The 11,271-nt window shown below is 54.5% G+C and overlaps 1 protein-coding gene across 1 annotated transcript; it reads right to left on the reverse strand.

The window, feature by feature from the left end:
- On the reverse strand, positions 1-7,213 carry LOC128836855 (chondroadherin-like protein). Its single transcript, XM_054027522.1, is given in 4 exon segments — positions 1-1,112; positions 1,115-3,859; positions 4,592-4,713; positions 7,007-7,213. Coding segments are annotated over 2 exon segments (2,883 nt in total). The 5' UTR covers positions 3,857-3,859; positions 4,592-4,713; positions 7,007-7,213; the 3' UTR covers positions 1-971.
- Between the last annotated feature and the right edge of the window lie 4,058 nt (positions 7,214-11,271).

An 11,271-nucleotide genomic window follows, 5' to 3' on the forward strand; every position in this document is an offset into this window, starting at 1 on the left:
GTGATTTAACTTGACTCCTTTATATTTAAAGACATATTTATTTCTATGCTAGGCAAACTATAAGGATAAAGCAATTTCAGTTATTGTGACACTAGGTTGAAGGATTATTGAATCTTATACCAATTGTAAAAATGTATTACTAACTTCAGCTTCCTGTTATTAAAGGCCAGGTTTCCAAGTTCAGGTCCAAATGTTAGCAGTTTATTCCTTCCAAAGATGGGGGATGTTGGTCATCTGAGAATGTCACTGTAGGAATACAACCCGGAAACATTATCTACAGTCACCTATCAGGATCACTCAGCTTGCAACCGGCCACTATGAAAGCATAAGCCGAGCAAGATGGACTAATGTATTGTCCATCCATTTAGGATAATCGTGACACTTCCCATCTGTGAATATGATTTTTTATCTTAATGAGCTGGGGAAAAATAAATATTAGACTACATTTAAAACAAGAGCAATTGAAAACAATAAGGAAAATGTATCATCTCTGCTTTGTTTCAAACCAGGGACCTGTCAGATGTTAGACCAAGATGCTAATCACTACATTAGAGAAACCACCTGTGGGTTTATGTCACTTGTGCTGCACCAAAATATCAATCATGAAGTCTCATTCTCCCATAGAACTGGAGAAAACAATGTTCTAAAATTTGAATGAAATCTGATTATACAAAATACTTCCTGTCTCCATTTTTATTCCATTCCAGATAAACTTTTGTTGCCAATTCTTTGATTTGATCTCCCCTACTCATATTATGATCTTTCTTTTCCTTCAAAGGAGTTGAGTGGTTACAGGGATTGGCTGCTAAACTGACCAGATCCCTTCTTGTGTCATTGGGACAGATTTGGCATGTGACCCTACACTCTTCTCTTTCTCTTTCTTTTCTAGTGGGTGCCACTTCGATCTAGCCTCAGGGCAGGGGATTGGTAGGCTGATGGGGGTGGGGAGTAGGACATGGGGCCTTTCCTTTCTAGGGGGCGACAGCTTCGTTCCAGCCCCAGGGTGGGAGATTGGCTGGCTCAGGATGGTGGGAGATGGGGTTGGTGGAGGGGACAGTAGTGGAGGGCACAGGGGTTCCCTCCTCTGTCATTGTCCCATTGATATCCAAATCTTCGTCATTGTGTCCCCTGCTTTGCCGCAGGCCTGCTTGAACTCGAGGACAGGGCTCCCGTGGTGTCTGAGGGGCTCATCGCACACGGGGCTGTGGGGATCATTATCAGTCAGCAGCCCGTCTGGCCTCTGCTCCTGGATGTAGATGCTGAAGTCATTGTCCTCAATCCAGCCCCGCAGATAGGCCAGGCCACAGTCACAGCGCCAGGGGTTCCCTGCTAGGTAGACATAGGCGAATATGTGCCCCTCGGGGAAGAAGCCGCTGGGCAGAGTGCGGAGCTGGTTCCCTGACAGCGACAGCTTATCCAGCTCCAACCCAGCCAACAGCCCCCGCGGCAGCTCCTCCAGGGCGTTATCAGACAGGTCCAGGTCCTTCAACATGGCCAGGCCCTCAAAGGCCTCTTCTGGCAGTGTCCGCAGCTGGTTCCCCCGTAGATTCAGATCCTTCAGCTTCCCCACATCCCGGAAGGCCCCTGGCAGCAGCCCTGAAATGTTGTTGTGAGCCAGGGCCAGGCGGGTAAGGGCAGGCAGGCCCTGCAGTGTGGGCAGCACCCCCAGGGCATTGTGGGACAGGACCAGCTCCTGCAGCAAGGGCAGGGTGGGCCCAGTGTGCAGCGCACCCAGTGCGTTGCCTGACAGGTCCAGCTCAGCCAGCTCAGGGAGGTGCTGGAAGGCGGCAGTGGAGACGGACGCCAGGCGGTTGGAGCTGAGCAGCAGGATGCCGGTGCTCCTGGGCAGGGCAAGTGGCACCACGCTGAGCCCCTTTCCGGAGCAGTTCACCTGCAGTCGGTGCTTGATCAGGTTCATCTTGGATGGGCATGGCTCCCCTGTAGTGGAGGGCACAGGGATAGATAGGGGCAGGGTGGTGGAGGGGACAGTAGTGGAGGGCACAGGGGGTCCCTCCTCTGTCCTTGTCCCATCGATATCCAAGTCTGTGTCCCCTGCTTTGCCGCAGGCCTGCTGGAACTCGAGGACAGGGCTCCCGTGGTGTCTGAGGGGCTCATCGCACACAGGGCTCTGGGGATCATTCTCAGTCAGCAGCCCGTCTGGCCTCTGCTCCTGGATGTAGATGCTGAAGTCGTTGTCCTCAATCCAGCCCCGCAGATAGGCCAGGCCACAGTCACAGCGCCAGGGGTTCCCTGCCAGGAAGACGAAGGCGAATATATGCCCCTCGGGGAAGAAGCCGCTGGGCAGAGTGCGGAGCTGGTTCCCTGACAGCCACAGCTTATCCAGCTTCAGCCCAACCAACAGCCGCCGCGGCAGCTCCTCCAGGGCGTTATCAGACAGGTCCAGGTCCTTCAACATGGCCAGGCCCTCAAAGGCCTCTTCTGGCAGCGTCCGCAGCTGGTTCCCCCGTAGATTCAGATCCGTCAGCTGCCCCACATCCCGGAAGGCCCCTGGCAACAGCCCTGAAATGTTGTTGTGAGCCAGGGCCAGGCGGGTGAGGGCAGGCAGGCCCTGCAGTGTGGGCAGCACCCCCAGGGCATTGTGGGACAGGACCAGCTCCTGCAGCAAGGGCAGGGGGGGCCCAGTGTGCAGCGCACCCAGTGCGTTGCCTGACAGGTCCAGCTCAGCCAGCTCAGGGAGGTGCTGGAAGGCGGCAGTGGAGACGGACGCCAGGCGGTTGGAGCTGAGCAGCAGGATGCCGGTGCTCCTGGGCAGGGCAAGTGGCACCACGCTGAGCCCCTTTCCGGAGCAGTTCACCTGCAGTCGGTCCTTGATCAGGTTCATCTTGGATGGGCATGGCTCCCCTGTAGTGGAGGGCACAGGGATAGTTAGGGGCAGGGTGGTGGAGGGGACAGTAGTGGAGGGCACAGGGGGTCCCTCCTCTGTCCTTGTCCCATCGATATCCAAGTCTGTGTCCCCTGCTTTGCCGCAGGCCTGCTGGAACTCGAGGACAGGGCTCCCGTGGTGTCTGAGGGGCTCATCGCACACAGGGCTCTGGGGATCATTCTCAGTCAGCAGCCCGTCTGGCCTCTGCTCCTGGATGTAGATGCTGAAGTCGTTGTCCTCAATCCAGCCCCGCAGATAGGCCAGGCCACAGTCACAGCGCCAGGGGTTCCCTGCCAGGAAGACGAAGGCGAATATGTGCCCCTCGGGGAAGAAGCCGCTGGGCAGAGTGCGGAGCTGGTTCCCTGACAGCCACAGCTTATCCAGCTTCAGCCCAACCAACAGCCCCCGCGGCAGCTCCTCCAGGGCGTTATCAGACAGGTCCAGGTCCTTCAACATGGCCAGGCCCTCAAAGGCCTCTTCTGGCAGCGTCCGCAGCTGGTTCCCCCGTAGATTCAGATCCGTCAGCTGCCCCACATCCCGGAAGGCCCCTGGCAGCAGCCCTGAAATGTTGTTGTGAGCCAGGGCCAGGCGGGTGAGGGCAGGCAGGCCCTGCAGTGTGGGCAGCACCCCCAGGGCATTGTGGGACAGGACCAGCTCCTGCAGCAAGGGCAGGGGGGGCCCAGTGTGCAGCGCACCCAGTGCGTTGCCTGACAGGTCCAGCTCAGCCAGCTCAGGGAGGTGCTGGAAGGCGGCAGTGGAGACGGACGCCAGGCGGTTGGAGCTGAGCAGCAGGATGCTGGTGTTCGTGAGCAGGGCAAGTGGCACCACGCTGAGCCCCTGCCCAGAGCAGTTCACCCGCAGTCGGTCCTTGATCAGGTTCATCTCGGACGGGCATGGCTCCCCTGGACCCACAGCGCCAGCCACAGAGAGCAGGGCCAGGAGGGCTAGGTGAGGTGAGGTGGGGCACAGCATGGTCTGCAGGGGAGACAAGAGCATGCTCAGGACACAGGGCATGTCTACACTAACCAGCTCAGACTGCAACTGAGACTTGTGACTCCCCAGTCTGGAGTGCTGGGGACAACTCCTGGTGGGATATCCCACAATGGTCCCATCTACACCAACCCAGCTGGTGCTGCAACAGAGTTGGGTCCCCTGAGCAGATACTAGCTCTAATAACAAGGGCTCCCTACCTCCCCAGTGCCCTCTGTCCCATCAGGCACCTGCACCCTGACCACACTGGGGACCAGCTCACTAACCCTGCTGGTGCTGTAACAGTGTCAGGGAGCTGCCATTAGCACCACTTACAAGGAGTTGACTCCCCCACACCTCCAGGTTGGACTAAACTCAAAAGGTTTGGATCAATCCCTGTATTTCCCTTCCACCCAAACCCGGAACTTCTGCTCCCCTTATAGCCACGGCAGCTGGTCCAGCCAGGAACGCCCCCGGTAATTACCACATCCATTCCCCACCTGCCTGTATCCTCTGGCCTTGCTTCAACCCATGGCTGGGTGATCAATTCATTTTATTCCACCAACTGTCTTGAAATCAACGTCTCCACTTCTCGAAACATGTGACTTAGCCTGTGAGGCCTTTGGGGGCAGGGACTGCATTTTTATTTAGTGTTTGTAGAGCCCCTAGCACAGCAAGGGCCTGGACCATGCCTGGGGCTCCTCATAGTGCTGCTCCAATACAAATAATAATACTTACAAAAAACACATTAAAAGAATGTTATTTAGGTTCCAAAGTTGAGTTCTCAGGGTTAGGAAATGCTGGGTTGTACGAACAGCCTGAACTTCACCCTCTCTGTGTGCCATATGAGGCAGGGGTTCCTGTGGAATAAATAGCACGTGATCATGTACCATAATGAAGATTGCACCATTGCGCCCACAGCTTGGGAACAGCCACCCATCATGACCGCCTGGGCTCAGTCTGAGAGGAAAGTATGCTCCCAGCTGGGTTAGGCCATGATTAAACTTTGTAATATGCACAAGCGAAATGAGGCCTGGTCTACCCACAGAGCTGCAGTAGTTTAACTAATGGTAAGACTCCCAGCTCAGACACTTCTCCAATCTTCCCCTGGAGTGCTGGCAGCAGCCCCTCTGAATCATTTGATGCTACTACTACAGACCACCACCATGGGGCACACAGGGGACAGAGTCATAGAATCATAGAATCATAGAATATCAGGGTTGGAAGGGACCTCAAGAGGTCATCTAGTCCAACCCCCTGCTCAAAGCAGGACCAATTCCCAGCTAAATCATCCCAGCCAGGGCTTTGTCAAGCCGGGCCTTAAAAACCTCCAAGGAACGAGACTCCACCACCTCCCTAGGTAACGCATTCCAGTGTTTCACCACCCTCCTAGTGAAATAGTTTTTCCTGATATCCAACCTGGACCTCCCCCACTGCAACTTGAGACCATTGCTCCTGGTTCTGTCATCTGCCACCACTGAGAACAGCCGAGCTCCATCCTCTTTGGAACCCCCCTTCAGGTAGTTGAAGGCTGCTATCAAATCCCCCCTCATTCTTCTCTTCTGGAGACTAAACAATCCCAGTTCCCTCAGCCTCTCCTCATAAGTCATGTGCTCCAGACCCCTAATCATTTTTGTTGCCCTCCGCTGGACTCTTTCCAATTTTTCCACATCCTTCTTGTAGTGTGGGGCCCAAAACTGGACACAGTATTCCAGATGAGGCCTCACCAATGTCGAATAAAGGGGAACGATCACGTCCCTCGATCTGCTGGCAATGCCCCTACTTATACAGCCCAAAATGCCGTTAGCCTTCTTGGCAACAAGGGCACACTGTTGACCCATATCCAGCTTCTCGTCCACTGTAACCCCTAGGTCCTTTTCTGCAGAACTGCTACCTAGCCATTCGGTCCCTAGTCCATAGCAGTGCATGGGATTCTTCCGTCCTAAGTGCAGGACTCTGCACTTGTCCTTGTTGAACCTCATCAGGTTTTTTTCGGCCCAATCCTCTAATTTGTCTAGGTCCCTCTGTATCCGATCCCTACCCTCTAGTGTATCTACCACGCCTCCTAGTTTAGTGTCATCTGCAAACTTGCTGAGAGTGCAGTCCACACCATCCTCCAGATCATTAATAAAGATATTAAACAAAACCGGCCCCAGGACCGACCCTTGGGGCACTCCGCTTGAAACCGGCTGCCAACTAGACATGGAGCCATTGATCACTACCCGTTGAGCCCGACGATCTAGCCAGCTTTCTATCCACCTTACAGTCCATTCATCCAGCCCATACTTCTTTAACTTGGCGGCAAGAATACTGTGGGAGACCGTATCAAAAGCTTTGCTAAAGTCAAGGAATAACACATCCACTGCTTTCCCCTCATCCACAAAGCCAGTTATCTCATCATAGAAGGCAATTAGGTTAGTCAGGCACGACTTCCCCTTCGTGAATCCATGCTGACTGTTCCTGATCACTTTCCTCTCCTCTAAATGTTTCATAATTGATTCCTTGAGGACCTGCTCCATGATTTTTCCAGGGACTGAGGTGAGGCTGACTGGCCTGTAGTTCCCCGGATCCTCCTTCTTCCCTTTTTTAAAGATGGGCACTACATTAGCCTTTTTCCAGTCATCTGGGACCTCCCCCGATCGCCATGAGTTTTCAAAAATAATGGCTAATGGCTCTGCAATCTCACCCGCCAACTCCTTTAACACCCTCGGATGCAGCGCATCCGGCCCCATGGAGTTGTGCACGTCCAATTTTTCTAAATAGTCCCGAACCACTTCTTTCTCCACAGAGGGTTGGTCACCTTCTCCCCATGCTGTACTGCCCAGTGCAGCAATCTGGGAGCTGACCTTGTGCGTGAAGACAGAGGCAAAAAAATCATTGAGTACATTAGCTTTTTCCACATCCTCGGTCACTAGGTTGCCTCCCTCATTCAGTAAGGGGCCCACACTTTCCTATGTCCCTGTTGCAGAGCTGCTGCCCCAACTCCCAGCCCCCATGCTGGGCTGGAGTTGGGGGTGGGAGGGTTGCTCTGGCTCTCCAGACCAGGGGTTGGTCTCACCCAGAGAGGAGCAAGGATAGACCAGGAACTAGCATCTCGGGACAGGGCCCCTGCACCCACAGTGCCACACTCAGTCTCCGAGCTCCTCCACCTACCTAACCGCAGGGATGTGCCAGGCTCTGCTCCGCGGTGAAAGGCTCCCTAGGACCTCCTGAGAATCAGAGTCAATCCACAAGGAGCTTTTGCAATGGAGGGCACCCAGTTCTGTTGCTGTGGCAGAAACTGTCTGTCCGGGCAGATTGTAATCAGCAGCTGAATGTGCTCCTCCCCCCTGCAGCCAGCCAGCAATAGGGAGGGGAATGTGAAAGTAAAGAGCAGCCCCGAGAAATGGAATGATAACAGGATGTTCCTGGCAGGAAGGGGAAGTCTAGTGCAGCAGTTCTCGCAACAAAATTTTTGGTGGCATCAGAGTGCGGCCACCAGCTCTTGCTGCTGGCCGCACTGACACTTTTCCCTAAAATTATTGATTTTTCCTAAAGTTAATAAAGTAATATGCACATACAGTATATACATCCAAATCATTGTAGTTTATTTATGTAAGGTTTGGGGTTTTTTTGCAGACTCAATAATAAAAATCATGCACAATTATCTCTATTCTTTACTGGACCTAACAGAATAGAAACACAAATAAGGTGCTTTGCATGTTCCCGTCTTTTTTATTATTGTTTCTTTAGCTTTTTTGGTAAAAGTGGTTGTCTGTATAACAATTCTGAAGTAAATTTAAAAATGCTTTGACATAATAGAAGTCCAAATAATAATGAAAAACATATCTGGGTGGCTTGGGTCTGGGGAGGGGAGGATAGGTACGGTTGCGGCTGCAGCTGGCCCAGGGCTCCTCCGGGCAGGTGTGTGTGTGTGGCGGGGTGGTCTTGGGGCCTTGGCCAACTGCTCTGGCTGCCGGGGGGGCTGGGGAACGCAGGCAGAAGGGTTCGAGTCGGGGACTAGCCTCCGCAAAGGGGGGCTCCACTAGGGTTACCATCCGTCCGTATTTCCCCGGACATGTCCGGCTTTTGCATCTCTATATAGCCGTCCGGGAGGAATTGGTAACAAAGTTAAAATGTCCAGGGTTTTTTTCTCCCTCGCTTCCCTCCCTCCCTTCCATGCAGAGTGCGGCTGCTGATTGGGCAGCTGTGTCGATTGAGCCGCTCCCATTGGCCTCCAGCAGCCAGAGCCCTCCCCTGCTCCCCCCTCCCTCTGTCTGCAGCCCTGTGTAACACAGAAACCGACCCACCCGGCAGCGTGTTTTGCCTACACATGGAGCCAGAATGGTAAAGGGAGTCCGGGGGGGGGGGGCAGTCAGGGAGCGGGGGAGTGTTGGATGGGTCCCCGGCCTCCACCTGCCACCCCCCCTCTGCGCGTCGTCCCACCCGTGGACTCCCCCTCCCTTCCTGCCTCTCCCTTGCCTGCTTGTGCTGCCAGAGCCAGCAGCAACTGCTGTCTGCTGCCCCCGGGTCCTAGCATCCCCCATCCACTAATGGGAAGACAGGCTGCCCTTGCCCTGCCCTTCCACCCTATCCCTGAGCCTCTCCAACGCCCCAAACCCCTCAGCCCCAGCTCTCATCCCCCCGCACCCTAATCCTCTGCCCCAGCCCTGAGCCTCCTCCTGCATCATAAACCCCTCATCCCCAGCCCCAGCCCTCATCCCCCGCACCCTAATCCTCTGCCCCAGCCCTGAGCCTCCTCCTCCATCATGAACCCCTCATCCCCAGCCCCAGCCAGAGCCCCCATCCCCCCACACCCTAATCCTCTGCTCCATCCCTGAGCCCCCTCCTGCATCATGAACCCCTCATCCTCAGCCCCACAGCCCTCACCCCTGCATCCCCTCCTATCCCCAAACTCCCTCCCCCTTCCCACACATCCCCTTCTGCCCACAAACTCCCTCCCAAAGCCTGCAGCCCCTCCATTTGCATCGCCTCTCACCCCCAAACTCCATCCCAGAGCCTGCACCCCTCATCCCCTCCTGCACACCCACCCCCTGCCCCAGCCCGGAGCCTGCACCCAGCACCCAAACTCTATCCCAGAGCCTGCACCCTGCACCCCTCCTGCACCCTAATCCCCAGCCCAGGACCTGCGCCCCAGACCTCCTCCCCGCACCCAACCCCCCTCCCAGAGCCTTAGGCAGGTGTGGGGGGGTTCTGGGCACCACCAAAATTTCTACAACCCTGCCTCCCATGTGAGTGGATAAGAGTCGGGGCAGTCAGGGGACAAGAAGCAGGGGGGGGTTGGGGTTCTGAGGGGGGCAGTCAGGGTGTGGGAAGTGGGAGGGAGTGGATGGGGGGCGGGACTAGGGCGGGGCTTCCCCCCCCAGTGTCCTCTTTTTTGATTGTGGAAATATGGTAACCCTAGGCTCCACCCGCTGCCCATGCGCCCGCTGCTCACCTTCTCACCCCCGCCCACCGCTCGTCTCCTGCATCCATCTGCAGTCCCCCCACCTGCTGCTCATCTACTCTCACCCCCCCAACCTGCCACTCGCCTCCTCACTCCCCTGCCACGGACACCCCCCTGCCTGCCACGAGAACTTCCGCTCACTGGTGACTCACCGCTCACCTCCGTACTCCCCTGCTCGCAGCCAGACCTCCTCCCGCCTCCTCACCCTGCTGCTGGCTCGCCGCTCACCTCCTTACTCCTCCGCCAGGCTCCCCCTGCCTGCCTCACCACTCACCCCTCCACCCACTGCTCACCTCGCTGCTCGCCTTCTCACCCCCTCCTTGCTGCCTCACCTTGTTCCTTAAGCACTGTATGCCCCACCTATGTGTCCCACTTGTGTCTCCAGAGAAGCAGCGCATGCAGGAGCAACAGAGAGGGAGGGAGGGATGGGAGGGGCTGATGTTTGCACCCACTGCCCAGGAAACTGCTGTGGCTGCAGAGAAACCCCGTGGTGGCCGCATTTGAGAAACGGTGGTCTAGTGTGTCTAGACATGCCTCTGTAGGACTGATCCCCATCAGTAGCAGAAACTCCCCAGTCTGATCATCTAGCTGGGACCATTCTTGTGTCTCAGAATGATATAAGGTGGCAGCAGATCCTCTCCCTGGGATGGTTCGTGTCTCTGCTTCTGTCACACAGAGGGAGGATTTTTTTGTTTCTCCCGTTTCTCGAATTGACTCAAACTGCCTCATGGCCACTTTTTAGCTCATTGTCCAGACGGAAAATGTTCTAAATTCTGATACTTTCTTTGTGCTTTTTTTCTGAGTAATAGTAGGGAGCTATTACATGGAGAGCCTAAATTCAAACACAATTCCCACCATGTGGCGCCAAAAACCACCTCCCTTAAGGTGCTATGCTACCAACTGAGCTAGCCACACTACTCACTTACCAGCCTGTCAGTCAAAGGATGACATCTGACAATGGTTTGTGAGCACTCTCACTTTTGGTCAATCTCAGGGCTGGGTTACTCCCAGACTCTGCTGTGATGGGGTCTTCGCTAATTCGTGCTGTGAGGTTTATCTTTGGGGCAATGTGTGTGACTCAAACTGCACTAAAGAGGGGAAAACGCTGGCCAGTTTCCCCAGTGTGGGGGATGTTACCAGTGACAGGCTGGGGTGTAGAGAATAGGGGCATAGTTTCTCATTAGGGGCTGAAACTGGGATATTTATTTTTCTTGATGGTGTTATTTAGAGGAAAGAGTGATTTTTTAGAAACAAGGTTAAAAAGATCACTGAACCTTCTTTGATCAGCCATAATAATTTACTGTCACCTTATTTTTGCCTCAGTAAGGAAAAAAAAACCTGACTTTTTGGCCGGTTTTGTTCTCCCAACTGAAGTAGCAGAGTGAGCTGGAATAGCCGGCAACTCCAGCTCAGGTTGCAGGGCTGTCAGCAGAGTGGGGTGTGTGGAAGAGCCCAGCATCTGAATGTGTCTGACCCTCCCTGAGATTCACTAACTTGAGACCCGGGGGAGGTGGCCCTAGCTCTGAGCTAAAGCTCAACAGAGCAATGTTTATATAGAGGGACATTTTAGGTCTATTTCATAAAGTGCTGAGTCACCGCTAGGCATGAGCACAAAGTACTGTCTTGGAGGAAGAAGGGAACATTCCCACATGAATGGAAGACCAGCAGAGAGGTGTGGGCCATTTGTGCCCTGATCTCAGGATGTAAAGAAACAACCAGCCCCCAATGACAGGAATCAAAACAAGCATTTTCAGAAGAGGGCAGGGATTGAAACCCAGCAGCTTCTTACAGACAAAACAGGAGTTCTGCCACTGAGCTATATCCCCACATTGCCTGAAGTGCTCAGATCCTTAAAACAAGAGCGAAGCAGCCACCTGTTCACCCTGTGTCAGAGCTGGGATTTTGAAATCACTCCTCCATCAGTAGATGATGCATGAACAGGCTGCCATAACATTATGTACCCGTTCATCGC

The sequence above is a fragment of the Malaclemys terrapin genome, chromosome 4 (genome assembly GCF_027887155.1).
Source record: "Malaclemys terrapin pileata isolate rMalTer1 chromosome 4, rMalTer1.hap1, whole genome shotgun sequence".
In the NCBI taxonomy this organism is placed as follows: Eukaryota; Metazoa; Chordata; order Testudines; family Emydidae; genus Malaclemys; species Malaclemys terrapin.